Source organism: Belonocnema kinseyi, chromosome 10, assembly GCF_010883055.1.
Source record: "Belonocnema kinseyi isolate 2016_QV_RU_SX_M_011 chromosome 10, B_treatae_v1, whole genome shotgun sequence".
In the NCBI taxonomy this organism is placed as follows: domain Eukaryota; kingdom Metazoa; phylum Arthropoda; class Insecta; order Hymenoptera; family Cynipidae; genus Belonocnema; species Belonocnema kinseyi.
In genome coordinates, this window is record NC_046666.1 from 117,201,217 (window position 1) to 117,216,977 (window position 15,761).

General features: G+C 36.5%; 1 protein-coding gene across 4 annotated transcripts in view; it reads left to right on the top strand.

The window, feature by feature from the left end:
* The window catches only part of LOC117182094 (zinc finger protein 888-like), a 140,068-nt gene that overhangs the window by 74,946 nt on the left and 49,361 nt on the right, over nt 1–15,761 (top strand). For 3 of the 4 annotated variants that reach the window (XM_033375119.1, XM_033375118.1, XM_033375117.1), the window contains one exon: nt 3,452–3,692. The exons of the other annotated variant lie outside the window; for it this stretch is intronic. In XM_033375119.1, coding sequence (XP_033231010.1) covers nt 3,473–3,692 — 220 coding nt within the window. In that variant the 5' untranslated portion in view covers nt 3,452–3,472. The remainder of the gene's footprint in view (nt 1–3,451; nt 3,693–15,761) is intronic. 4 annotated transcript variants of the gene reach the window in all.

Sequence of the window (15,761 nt, forward strand, 5' to 3'; positions counted from 1 at the left end):
ACCACACCACACCACACCACACCACACCACACCACACCACACCACACCACACCACACCACACCGCACCGCACTACAGGACACGACACGGCACGACACTACTTACTCTACTTACTGTACTTACTGTACTGTACTTACTGTACTGTACTTACTGTACTGTATTTACTGTACTGTACTTACTGTACTGTATTTACTGTACTGTACTTACTGTACTGTATTTACTGTACTGTACTTACTGTACTGTACTTACTGTACTGTACTTACTGTACTGTACTTACTGTACTGTACTGTACTTACTGTACTGTACTTACTGTACTGTACTTGCTGTACTGTACTTACTGTACTGTACTTACTGTACTGTACTTACTGTACTGTACTTACTGTACTGTACTTACTGTACTGTACTTACTGTACTGTACTTACTGTACTGTACTTACTGTACTGTACTTACTGTACTGTACTTACTGTACTGTACTTACCTACTGTACTTACTGTATTGTATTTACTGTACAGTATTTACTGTACTGTACTTACTGTACTGTACTTACCGTACTGTACTTATTGTACTGTACTGTAATGTTCTGTGCTGTATTGTATTGTACTGTACTGTACTGTTCTGTGATGTGCTGCGATGTACTGCATTGTACTCTGCTGTAATGTACTATGCTACACTTACTGTACTGTACTGAGCAGTACTTTCTGTTCTATACTGTACTTACTGTGCTGTACTTAGTGTATTGTACTTACTGTACAGTACTCAACCGTACTGCATTGTACTGCACTGTACCGTACTGTACGGTACCGTACTGCACCTACCGTATTGTACTGAACTGCACTGCACTGTACTGCACTGCACTGTACTGTACTGAACTGTACTATACCGTATTGTACCGTAATGTACTTACTTTACTGTGCAGTACCGTACCGTACCGTGCTGTAATGTAATGTACTGTCCCGTACTGTACCGTACTATGCTGTACCGTACTGTACTGTACTGTACATTACTTACTGTACCGTACCGTACCGTATTATACTATACCATACCGTACCATAGCATACCATACCGTACCATACTATAATATACTATGCTACACATACACATACACGTCCTGCTAGGGAGGCTGCTGAATGGCAAATCGGGTGAGGGTCACTTTGCTGTACAAAGTAGAACGTCATTTATTATGTGATGTGGTACGTCTGTAAAGAAGTGTAAAGAACAAAACATTCCACTACAATATCCCAATGGATTATTATCATTGAGGCTTTAGCGATTTTTTTTCAAATTTTATATTGTTTCAAGACCACTCAGTATTTTTTTCAGCCAAAAACATCTGAAGCTGTATTTGGAAGTTTGCAATTTAACGATGCATCAGGAAAAATGGCACTAATATTCATTGCAGGTTCGATGATCTTCAACTTGATACCTTTTGATTTTTAAGTTTAGCAGGCCAAAATGCATTACAAAAATAAAGCGATATTAAGTGTAGGAAATTACTATAAACTCGTGAAATCAGATCAAATGAGATATCCTGGTATATCATATTGCGGTAAGGGTAATAAGGGTTATAATAATTATACGTGAAAATGCCAACATTTTGTTATTTTAAATATATTTATTTATAAATAAAATAACACTGTCAAAAATTTGAGGAGTAAATGTCTAGCGGACTCGAGAGTAAAATTTTTCGGAGTATCGAATACATTCAACTCTGCTTTTTTTCTCCGGCGTAAAATACAGTGAGTTAAAGGTTCTGTATTACAGTCAAAGTGAATATAATTAATTCCCACCGCCCAGAAACAAAATCTTAACCCATGCTCAATCAGAAGTAAAAAAGTATTGGCGGGTCTTGTTACAGGTTACATTTTCGAAACTACGTTTGCAGAAATGTAGAAGAAAATGTAACATCAAAATTATTAATACATTTGCCTGGTCAAAAACCTCAATATCCAAAATAAATATGAAATTTATCATGCGAAAAATATAAAATCTTACAAGTTGAAGGCTGAGATTCAAATTCCAGTTGGAGGTTGTAATATTATTCTGCTTTAATCTTCAGTTTTAATGCTTTTAAATAATTTTTTTTCTTCGACGCTTGGATATAAGGACAATTTCCTTTTAATGTTAAAGGATTTTACTTCTTTTATAATTGTGAATGTGTCGAAATTCTCCTCTCATGGATTTTATTCATGAGAATTTCGATTCTTTAGCAGTTTCCTGCATCCTAGTCAGGAAATCGGTACCAAATATGCACGCCGGTACCAATCCTGGAAGGACAATAAACCTGAAAGAAGATGATTATTTTATTAATTACTAAAAAAAAAAGAAACTTTATCCATAAACTGTGGTTTCCAACTAAAATTGAATTGAACTTCACTTTTAACTAATTTCAGCCCTTTTATTTTAAAATAATTTTAAATCAGAAATTTCCTCGAAATGTAGCTGTCCCTAAATTTATTGTCTAATCTCGCGTCTATCATGCAATTTTTCATTTTTTTTTCAATCCCTCTAAATTTATTATTTTATTCTTTAACGAGGAAATGGGATCTCCAGAAGCGACAATCAAATTACGATGACCATTTGTTACTTCTAAAATTTCTAGGTCATTCGTAAATTTTTTCATGCCTTTCCCATAAGAAAGACTAAGGCTCAAACTTGCGATGATTCTATAAACGAGATTCCATTCTGTGCAAATTTTTGTGCTTTGTGGGTAATTAATTCCCATATTGGGAATTCCAATTCAGCAGAACCATGACAGGTCTGGAAAGCAAAGAAAGCCTCACAAGTCTTAGTTCTGAATTAATTTTCCCAATATTTCCTTCTGGGATTTTAAAAGTTGATGTTTGAAATCCCAGTCATTTCTGTTCTGTCTATTACATCTAGTAGTCGAGTGGTCCTGCTCTCGCGGACTTTTCGATCCTCGTTTTTCTAGTTGTTGCGCACGCAACGGTACCTGTTTCATGTAGCTGCATATGTGACCTACATAACTCTTCGGTTCAGGAATTCGCAAGTCACTCAGGAGCGCATTTATTTTCTGTTTCGCCCGCATTTGAGTTAATTTTATAAATATAAATTAATTTTATATACTGCACCATTTAAAGATGTAGTGAAGAAAATATTCTCGTCTATTTGTAGCTTAGTTGGCCATAGCATCAGACCGAAAATCGGAAAGACCTGGACTCGAACCCCAGTGGAGCTAGAGAGCATTTTTTTCAAAATTTTTAATCAATATTGAAAACATATTTATTATAAACCATGTAGGCAAAAAAATATGAACTTGAAATAATTAATACATTCACCTGGACAAAAACCCTAACATCCAAAATAAATATAAACTTTCTTGTGCGGTAAAGTTTAAAATCTAACAAATATAAGGTAGACATTGGAATCCATGTAAACAAGAAAATATTATCAAAATTATCAGATAATAATTTTATTACTTTTTCTATTCAAAGTTCTCAGAAGATAATTTGAAGATGGAGGAAAAAACGTTCAATTTAACTTGGAATAACCATTTGGCAAATTTGTCAGGATTATTTGAGGAACTTTACAAAAGCGGGTTGCTTACAGACGCGACCTTAGCTTGCCAGGATGGTACACTGAAAGCACATCGACTCGTTTTAGCAGGATGTAGTCCTTATTTTGAAAGAGTTTTTAAACAGCATTATGGAGACCAACCCATTCTTATTCTAAAAGGTATGTACTAAACCATTTCAAGTATCAACATTTTTATTCAGTAATGAAAAAGACTTATATGGATTGGGGATCAAGCTAATCTTATAAAAAATATAAGCGTCTTTTTTGTTAGAAGTACTTCATCGAGCAAAAATTTTAAAGGATTTATGCGTATAATTTGTGTGAAAATCGGTAATACTACGCACGTGCGAACTTACGGAACTCAAAAGTTTTTGTGGGATACGTGGAAAATACTGTGTTAATTAAGAACTAAAAAAGCACAAAATGGATGGTTCTATAAATTGAAAAAATAGTATCAACGCTAAAGGACCCCACACAAAATATACGTAAAAGCCTCTTCGTCAAATTCGCTGTAACTTCAGGGAATAATTTTTGATGTGATGCTGATCAAGGTATATTATATTAGGTGTTATTCTTTTGATTGTGGTGACCAATAACTACAAGTATATATTTCTTTACAGCTCTAGTGTTATTCGTATGTAATTGGGCGTCTTAAAGAGAAATCATATGTGCTTGTGTGTCAGAGGTTTTGAAGGAGAGTGGGGTTTTTGTGCCAAGGTTTTGAGATAGTTAATATTTTGTGTGATGATGAGTCAGAAACTGCAACTGTAAGTAAAAGGGCTAGATAACTACGTTGAAGAGTAATCAGGGCCAGGGTAATGTGTATGAATTTTTTTACATATATGTGTGTGTGTGTGGATGGAGTTGTTAAGAGTTTTTTGTGTGTATTTAAGTGTGAGTGTTTGTATAAAGAGAGGAAGTTGGTGGATATCATTGACTATGTTGGAGGGACTATTATGTGGGGGATCAGGGGGTTAGTATAGTATCAGCAAGAAGGATAGGTATGCATTAAATGGGTGAGTAAGTAAAAGTCCCAGCAGAACAAACGGGTGTTGATGAGTGCGATTGAAATTAGGCAGAGTGAGTGAGTTTCTTAGTTTGAGGAATGTAAGTCAATAAGTGTTAGCACACAATTTCTTAGTGTTTTGGGTGACTAATATACAATCTGTTAGTGTGAAGATGATTGTTAATTTTTTTAATACAAACGACAATTATCTTTCTCGTAAAACAATATACATACGTAGTAACACTGTCACAAAAAACACAAACAATAAAACATCCTACACGAAGAACTAGCACCTTTAATGTTGATTTTCTGACACATTCCCTCAAGACGACAACCCCTTCTCGCACCTAAACGTTACACACTTGAGCCTTAATCACTATCACACCAATAAAGTAATCCCATTATACGTAGGCTTTTAGCCATACACAATAAACCAAAAATCTCCACACGAGCAGATAGTATATTAATCACCTTGCATACTGAAAAATGCAAGTAAAGCACACTAATCAAATATGATATAACACACAAGTAATTAGCCGTACACTCATACTGCAGCCTACACTTCAACCCCTCTCTTTCTACTAAACTTGTACTTACCCATTGCACAGATATCCCCCCCTCCTTGCTAACACTATACTAACTGCTTTGGCACACAACGAAAACCCCCCTATTTCACTCATACTCACACAAAAGCACACATGATTTTGCTTCTTCGTGAACAATCATACACGAAGAACACTATAGCTGTGAATAAGTATATGATTGTAGGTATCGGTCATGGCAAACATGAGAATAACCCACTCTACTACTTTCCGGAGCTTCTAATATCTGAACACTCAACTATTGGAGTTTATGCCTATATCCAATTTTATTCAGCGTTACAAAAATGTACAATATTTACAGTATTTACAATAGTTAGAATATTTACAGAATACATATTTAAAAAAATTTAATTATTCATTCTTCATTGTTGGTTGACAGCTCGATCCAGTTTATAAATGATTACAAGCTGCTACTATTTGATCCTCCAAAAATCTTCCTACCTCCATTACATATAAAGTTCTGCACCGTAAGAAAATCTTACCAAATCAACGTTTAAAAACAGCCTATTACCTCTAGTAGTCTAGTGGTACCACATGCGGCCCTAAATAGAACCCTATATAGGTAACATATAGAAATCCGCGTAGATTCCTATATAATACATCAGTTCGTGAAGCGGGCGGAAAGCGCTCTTACCTAAAGGTTTCGTAGAAACGAGTACGCATAAGATTTTCTTTAATTTGTAATATCTTATGTTGTTTTTTAGTTAAATAAGACAATAAATTTCGTAAAGTTGGCCCTAAAAGTTTACAGAGCATTTTGTTCGCTTTTTATAAAAATTTTTGATCCCGCATGCTGACCTGGAGCCAAATTTGAGTCAAATTTATAAATTTTTTAACCAAAAAGCCAAAATTGTTAGTTTTTCGTACAGCAACGCTATTGTGAACATTTAAGTCAGGGTTCTCAGTATTGGTATACAAATTAGACATGCTGAACTCGTTGCTATGTAAGAAATTGAGTATGTGGACCTAATATTTTTTTGCACTAGAATTGGTAACGGATGGACTCAATCGCTGTTATTTTTACATAGAGGCCCCAAGGGCTGAAGATGACATTACCTACCTCTGGATGGTTCCTTAGAGGTACTACATGTTTTCAGTCGTTTATTGAATTGTGCTGCTTTCGTTATCTCTTTAGCTTTTCTAATTGGGATTATTTCAACCCATTTTGAAAATAGATCTAGAAACACTAAAATGTATTAGTATCTTATCTTTTTGGAACTTGGTAATGGACCCATGATTCCAGCTGCTACCATTCATATCTTTACTTCGAGCTTCAATTGACCTTGGCTCTGACCTGATTGGTTAAAACTAATCCGGATTCGGATCTCGCAAACTTAAAAACGACCGTTTCGATAGGAATGGCAAGGCAGGGCATAAGTGTTCAAACCCATCATGGTGAATGCTTGATACGCTGTCAATTTGAATACAAGATGAGAGCGACAACAACTTCTCCTGACGAGATGATCTTTCGCCAAAACTTTGTAGCAAATTTCTCGGAAATGAAAAAAATAACCAAAGACTACATAAAACAACGAAGGCGTCATATAATACAGGAAATCTTCTCGGGAAAAAACCGAAAAGGGTTTCAAGTGAACGCCAGAAATGAATGAAAACATATTTTATGTCACTTCCGGGCGACGTCACGAAGAGGATCTATCAGGGGCGAAGGACATCACCTCTTCGTGTGTCTTCATCTCGAAGTGGCCCATTGATTGAAAAACAAAATTTCGCTGATAAATCAAGTTTTATTAGGCGGCGCACGTTATATCTGAAGTAAGAATAAGCAACATCGAAAAACAGGTGCAACAATAACTATCAGCATCTGTAGCGCTCCCTGAAGTTTCGTGAGAAGAGGAGGTTCATATGTCCCTGACACGATAAACTATGGACAAGCAGGGGCCGGATCTGAGCGATGTAGTAGGGCGACTATCTGATGCTCGATATTCACTAGGTTTGCAGCCACTGGAGTCTGTCCCTGCTCCTGCTGAATTAATTAAAGAGCTTGATGAGGAAATCCTGCGTCATATGCGTCTTTCTCAATGATGTCATCCTAGAGTTCGCAGATCAGGAACCACCAATCAGATACGGTCTGCCGAAATTTAGAGTCGACAAGGGCCTTCTGCGGTTAGTGGGCGGTTTGGAAGCCGAGATACTGCCTCTGTTTTTGAAGTAGGTGGCGAGCTTGCTGCAGCTCTTGCAAATTGCGATGCGGCCGCGAGTGCCCGGATGATGAATATAAAACTCGGAGGCCAGGCACTAACAGCTTTGCCTCAAGAGAGACTAAGAATCACTGTGAACCACCTAGGGCTGAGAAAATGGCTAGGAATTCTTCGAGCTTCTGGAAACTAATGCGTCAAATAAAACTGAACATGACATGGTTCCGTCTAGAAAAGGACAGAGTTGCACGCTTGCCTGGGATGAATTGTCTATCCATTGCAGTCTCCGATGTGACTTGAATCCTTAAGAGGGGGAAGAACTGGAAAGCAGCAGGTACTAATGACGTACAGCCAATTACTCGACTCGCTGCCCGCTATAAGTAGCTTACGGTCATCTTTTCTGACTTCGTCTATAAATATTGTGAGGAGAAAATCGTCCTCTTTGAAGAACAAAAAGTTGCTTGCGAGATTTCCTGAGTTACAAGGACCAAGTCAAAACTGACAGATTAGTTGTTTTGCATACGTTACATCGCTTACGCAATTTGCGTATTCAAAAATTTGCGTGTTCAAAAAGTAAGGTGACTTTTCAATTTTCGCGGGCTACGTACATTCAAGTTTTTAATTTTTTGTTTTGTTGTGTTGGAACACTCGTCACGATCATATGTTCACAGTTTTGACTATATAGCTCGTGTTGTTTTTTTGGTAGATGCGTAAAAGGTTAGAAGGGTTTGGTGTGCTCGGCCATTTTCTTCTTTCGAAAAAAATGGAGCAAAGAGTTTGCATTAAATTTTGTGTGAAAAATGGAATCCAGTGGTCTAAAACTCTTGAAACGTTGACAGTTGCATACGGTGAGTCTACTCTGAGTAAGAAAAATGTGTATAAGTGGTACAAGCTGTTCCAAGAAGGCCGAGAGGATGTCGAAGACGAACCTCGCCCTGGACGTCCCAGCACGTTAACAACAGATGAAAACGTTCAAGCAGTGGAAGAAATGGTGTTGAAAAATTGCCGAATTACCATCAGAGAAGTTGCTGAAGATGTTGGCATATCGGTTGGCTCATGCCAGGCTATTTTTTCGGATGTTTTGGGCATGAGACGCGTGTCAGCGAAGTTTGTTCCAAAACTGCTTAATTTTGATCAAAAGATACATCGCATGACCATCGCTCAGGGGATGTTGAATGAATGAACACTCATGCCTCAGCCTCCATATTCATCGGATTTGGCCCCCAGTGACTTTTTTCTTTTCCCAAAACTGAAGACACCCATGAAAGTACATCGATTTTCAACGATTGAGGAGATAAAAACTGCATCGCTCAAAGAACTCAAGGCTATTCCACAAAATGATTATCAGAAGTGCTTCGATGATTGGAAAAAGCGTTGGCACAAGTATATTATATCTAAGGGGGATTACTTTGAAGGGGACAAAATAAATATTGAGGAATAAATGAATATTTTTTGAGAAAACCATAAAGTCATCTTATTTTTTGAACACACCTCGTATAAGATCTGTCCGCGCGTAATCCACTTTCAAGATCACGCTATGCCCTCGAAGTGTAGAAGGATTAATTATTTCGGAACAATCGTTTAGGTATCTTGGCATATTGCAGGCGAAGGGTCTGCTCCACTTTGCAGTTAAAAAGGCGTTTGAGACTGCTTTTTCGGGTCGCCTTAGTCTGTTTCTGACGTCTGGCCTCAGTGAGGAGATCATTGCCCAGGCAATTAACACCTATGCTATGCCTCTCCTAACATACTCCTCAGGCTTGGTCACCTGGACCATGAAGGACCTCGAGAGGCTTAACAGAATCATTCGCATGAAAATGTCTGAGCAACGAGGGCACTATGAAGGGAAAGTTGTGGAAAGAGTAGTTCTGCAACGCAAGCTTGGAGATAGATGGATCTTGCATATTCGTCGATGGTGTGACTCTCGGGTTACACAATTGTGCGAATATTTTCAAAACAGGAATAACTTAGCGAAAATAGAAGTATTATTACTTCAGTACACCGGGGTAGGATTTACGAGCTTGTTGCACAGATTCAGTATAATATTACAATGGAAAAACTGCATGCATCAAATATTCAGGGCGTGATTAATACGACATAAAATAAAAGGTTCACTCCCAAATTTAGGGCACTTGCTCGAAACTGATGGAAAGCAAACAGCATGTCTATTAAGCGTAAACTGTTGACCATCAAGTAGCACTGGAAGCACAAAAAAAACTCTATCAACAGTTAAGATTATGCTCTACTTATCAAGCTCCTTAAGTGCCTGAAGGTCCATCCAAAAATAGAACAAGATTTTTCATAACATCTGACAGAAGATAAGTGATCGTCAGTTACGCCACATATAAGAGGGGGTTTTTCCAAGGACACTCTCTAAGTCCCATAATTTTCTGCATCACACAGATTATTAAAAGATGTAAATATAGCCAAAAATGCCTTCGACATCTTGGGCTGTAACCATCTAAAGCCTTCGATATTAATTTAACCACAATAATAATAATGATTATTTTTATCACTATGTTCACCCATCTTTCACTCACAGGTACCCATGACCTGGTACTTCACTACAAAACATGGTCGCAAAATGTGGCAAGTTCTTAGCAGATTTGTTGGTTTTAGTACTTGTATCGAACATTGATACTGGAGAGCCCATTCATAGAGATCTATTTTTCTTAAAAACTTTAGTTCTAATGTCAAAGACTGATACTAATTATTCAAAATATTAATTAATCTATCAGACGGAACTCAGGCGCAAGGACGTTCATAATCAAGGAGATCATGAAAGATTAGATGGTGATCTCCTTCATTCTTTGTACGGTCAAAATCTCCTGTTTCAACTCCAAATATTTCTGGATATACTCAATGTACTGGAGCATAATTTTATTTGTTCAGGGGAACGCTTATGCCTATTATTCTTATATGTTAAGCACGTGTATCTAACCAGAGGACATCTGGATCTTACTACATTTTAAATCTTACTGTTAATTAATAAAAATAATTTTAATAATTTTTTAAATAAGTAGAACAACAAATTATAAACTTCATTAAATATTTATATATCATTGAACATGTATAATTAAAACGTTTTCTCATAAGGACAACCACAGGATTTTGCCGGGAGCGGGTGCTAATATGAAAAACTTCACCCGCTCCGAGCGAAATCGCGGTAAAATTTCAGCCACAACCACGTCTTATGACCGTGAGATAGGTAGGTACAGTCTATAACGGAATTATTATAACGAGAATTATAACGCATTATTTATAATTCTTTCTTCTAACTAAAAAAAAAACAGCATCCTGAAATAAATATAACTAATATAAATGCAAGTCTGTTGTGCTATATGCAGTGTATATCACACAGGGTACTAATCTTCGCCCTCCTTCTTCTAACTCCAGTATGATGAATTAGGCTGGTGAAATTTTCTTTAGCTGATGATCCATCTTAGTGGAGAGTTATTCGTTGACCGCAGCAAAATGATTTAACCAGCAAAGCGTTACAAATCTGAATCGTTCTAAATTATCAATTTCAGAGATTTAAAAGGACCCGAAGTTTTTTCTGCAATTTAAAAGTTCAGGGATTAAACTGAGTTTAAAAACTCTAATTAAATTATTACACTTGTGTAAGGAAGTGACTATACATTGCGATGAGATGTTCTATGTTCTTCATAGAACGCACCAAAGTATCGGTCATCGTGGTGACGTGTGGAAAAAGAATGAATCTTTAATATTAAAACTATCCCAAGGGTGTTATTACTATGTACGGGAATTCATGCAAATCATGTTCAGCAAAACGATACCTAAAAATAAATTAGTTTCAAAACCTATAATATTCAATAAATGTTATTCTCGGTGGCAGGTCCATTTTATCGACATGCAAACTACTGCTGGCGGAGAGTGTAGGTTAATTTTAAAAAACTTGAAAAATTCCTTTTATTATCACCGCTAAAATGCAAAAGAGCAGAGGAAGTAGCTTTTGATATAGTGGGAATTTTTACAACAATCGGTGTTCCATGTGTGTTTTATTTAGACAATGGAAAAGAAATCGCAAATAAAATAATTAAAGAATATGAGGTCTGAGCTAAAGCTCGTACACGGGAAGCCACGTCAGAGTCAAAGCCAAGGATTTATTGAAATCTCAAATTAAGATATATAAAATATATGGACTACGTGAATGCAGACTGATTAAAGAAATTAATGGGCAGAAGCTCATTGATGCGTTCAAATGATAAAAATTGTTCTTTCCACCAAGATAACAGTTGCCCTCCGAAGCTGTGTTTGGCTGCAAAGAGAAAGTAGATCTCAGTACATCCAACCTTCTAGAGGAACTTATAAGACAGCTCAGGGCAGAAGAGAATTTAGAAAAAGTGGAAATGGAAATGAGCGATAGTAGGAATTATGCAACATAAATTCCTTCGGGTAAGTAAATACTCTCGGAAATATTATGTTAAAATATGTTTTGTAATAGAAAAGCTCGAGATAAATTTAATAAATCAATGGATTCTACGAATATTCGGCTATTATTTTGTTACAGTTAAGAAAGCGACTATCATCCTTTTACGAATGAGCACTAGTCTATCGTTCCTCTACGGATAAGTACTAGCCTAACTTCATTTAACTAAGTTTCCAAGAAGAATAAATAACCTATTATTTGTCGGAAAATTTCCTACTAATTTAAAACTTCAGTATTTTGTATTCCAGTTTGTAATGTAATTTAAGCTCCTAAACACTCAAAACAAGTAATTTTTAAAGATTTTTGTTTCTTCTAACACTTCTAAGTGATAAATAAAATTTCTCGCTTTCTTAACGGTAATGAAAGAATAGCCAGTCCAGAAAACTCTACATTTTATGCATAAAACAACTTTTATTTGCACATTTTGAAGCAACTCGTAGTCAGGCAGATTTTTTTCTTTAATTTATCATTTTTATTAGGGCTCACAATCAAAAACTTTCGGATAATTTAGCATTTTAAATTCCACCTAATTACGTATTTACTTGACACAAAAGTTATTTATTATCATGTATGTTTTTTTGTTCCAGATGAACCAAAAATATAAATGGAAATGGAAGCCTTATGATTGCATAAAAATCAGTGCCATTGGAAAAAACAATCTAACAATTTTAAACAACATATCAAGCGAAACTTTTGTGTGTGGTGCGTGGAAAACAATGCACTTTAGCTCGTTTGTTCAATGTATGTCGTACGTCTGATAATTTGGTTAGTGGATTTGCAACGGCAAATAACTAAATGCTGTAGAACTAAAATTATGTGCAGTATATGCAAAAAGAAGGCATAAATTAACCAGCAGCTAACGGCCTAAGAAATATCCGAGCTGTCGCTATGAATGTGGAATATGAATTGTATACGTTAGGTACCGAATAATTAATACTTGACCGAAAGTATGTCGATAGTATCAATTCCAAAAAAAGAGGATATCAATAAAGTGCACACATTTGAAACATTTGAAAAAATTCATGAGTATGAGAAAAACTGTTGTGAACAAGTTGCTATTAAAAAATTTAAAGAATAATAAAAATTGTTGCTTAAAAATACAAAAATGTACAACTATATTATCTTTAGTTCTAATACAGATATTAAAGCGATTGAAACTGCAAACTGTAATGGATAGGCTCTATATTTATTTTCGATCAGTCGGAAAGACGTTGTAGTCTTATTTTTTATGAAAATCGCGATATTTTTATACAATCTTTTTATTGGAAAAGAATTGACAGAAAGCAATGGGACTCTTTTTTTGTTTTACTTCCGACCTCTGGTACCATTCTTCGACCCCTGGTTCTGAATGCTTGGATGGCACCTGGCCACGGGCCGAAAAAAGGGACCAGCGGTCGACAGTAAAAAAAAGGGCCCCTCCTTGCTTTCTGTCACTTGTTTTCCAACAAAAAAAGTCTAAAAATATCAAGATTTTCACAAAAAATAAGCCTAACACATCCTTGCGGATGATTGAAAATAAATGCAGAGCCTATCCATTACAGTTTGCAGTTTGAATCGCTTAAATATCTGTATTAGAACTAAAGATGATATAGTTGCACATTTTAGTACTTCTAAAAAACAATTTACATTATTTTTTTAAATTATCATTTACAACTGGCTCATGAATTTTTTCAATTTTATTCCATCGCCCCTTGTATAAGAAAAAATGCTTTAAACTTGACTATTCTCGAATGTACCCGGAAATCCTGACTTTTTTTACATTTCTTAATCTGCTAAGCGCAAAAATTTTTTTACATAAACATCTTCAAGCTCATAACTTTCAGCTTTTATATGACTGTTTTTCGTTGCGCTAGCATTATTTTGTCTGAGTAGTTAAGCTTCAAAGGCAGATGCCTATAGTTTTCTCGCCGATAGTAGTTATATATATATATATATATATATATAGAGAGAGAGAGAGGGTGGGTCCCTGTACCAAGTGTTTCTGCTGTGTGCAAGCCGTGTCGAAAGCTGAAAGGCACCAGGGTATGGTGTATAGAACGGTAACTCTGGGATACCGGGCGACTTCTTAGAGTACGCAGCCTTATCCTTGCATGCGGGGCTCTACAAAGATGGACGAAACCCTTTCCCTAGCTTCTTGTGGGAACAACAATGACAACACCCAACATAGTTGTCGATAGTGCGTTTCAAACCAACAAAACGCGTAGGGCTCCCGACAATGGGTCTTGTTGTTCAGTTGCTGCCAGCGCCTTTTGATCTTCGAAACCATCTTTGGTTTAAGCCTTCGACTTGAATTAGCCAAAGCTTTCGCAGTAATGTTAACTGCCCAACTTATGGTCCAGATGGTCGGTCTCCTCCGAGATATGTTTATAAAGGGAAGCATACATTTCAGCCAGATCATTGGGCTTTAGAGAAACCTGCATATCAATATTCCTGCTTTTCCTGAAATCGCGATCATCTCTTAGAAGTTGCATGCTTTCTGCGGTTGGTGTTAATGTGACTTTCTCTTCTTCGTCTTCTGCTCATGAGAGCAGCGGTTCTAAAAGTGCTCGGCTTACGTATCCATTTTTCAAGAGGATACTACATTGATTTCTCAATGATTGATATGAAACGTGCTGAAGCTCAATGTGTTTCTGGCATTACAGAGTGTGCTCAGGTGTCTTTCAACTTTTGGTACAGTTGTCACGCTTTCGTTTAGGGTTTATTCCTTTTAAACTATTCCAGGCTCCTGCACTGCAATGGGCCACGTTACACTGGGCTGAAAGCTCATTGCAACGAATTATGCATCTGCGTCACCAGTTTCGCGTAGTGCCAACCACAATAGGCCTCTTTTGGATGGAAGCCATGATTGAGTTGGGAGTAGCAATGTGGTTCAAAAAAACCTTTTTTTTCGGCGCCCGTATCGTGACAATTTGTTTCTGTGGGTAAAAAAATACACTCGTAATTTTTTTAGATTTAGAAAATTTTTTTGGAGGTTACGAGAATCAAATTCACGTAAAAATTAAGATTTTCGTAGTTCTGGAATTTTTTAAAAGGAAATTATATATATAGAAAGAGAGGTATAGAGACCTATAAGGGAGTTGCAACGATTGTGCATGGAATATTCTGTTAAACTAATCGCCCTTATCATCGGCGCTCTCAGAGGTGCCAAGCTTTCACTTGTTAATAGCCTGACAAGCATCCCTGCGTGTCTTGGGGTGCACGAAACTTTTGCTGGATCGTCGTATTGATTCCGTTACAGACTGTAACCACCCATCTCGCGGTGATGAGACGTGATTGTAGCTGAAATTTTACACTTCATTATGATATAATTCATGTTTTTAATATTTCCATTATTCCAGATTCTATGATTTACAGGGGAACCCGTGTTCGAACATAGTACTGATTTTCTGGCTCGCTTGAGGCCATTTTATTCAACTCGCTCTTATGATTTCACGTACAATTTTAGCGAAGTCATAGATGAATAGGGGGTGGAAGACCCCCTAATTTAGATTGGAACTATAAGTTTCAATTAACCCCGACGGGGACACCCTGAATTGAATTTACAGAACAAAATCCTGACATTGTCCGAGGTCAGCAACCAACTAATTTTAACGACGTGTGTCTACCATTTCAGAACACGTCGTTGAACTATGATTTACGAGCTATTTTCTCGGACATAAATTACTTAAAGGGCCTACATGGCAAAGTTTCCCTACTTAATTGTTTGTCAATCAGATACGAAGTTACCGTTTTGTTCTTTTTATTTGCTACAATTTTCAATCATATTTTATTTCTCTGAAACCAATATTGACATTTTTAGAAATTGGAAAACTACGAAAATATTAATTTTGACGTAAATTTGATACTGACCACATCTAAGTTTTTTTGTTATCTTAATAAATTATGAGGGAATTTTCTCGCCCAGAGTAACAAACAGTCACAATACGGTCACCGAAAAATAAAAACAAGTTTTTTGTACACTCTCTAAATGCAGACGTTACATGAACGTGGGTTAATATGCATCAGTATTTAATATAT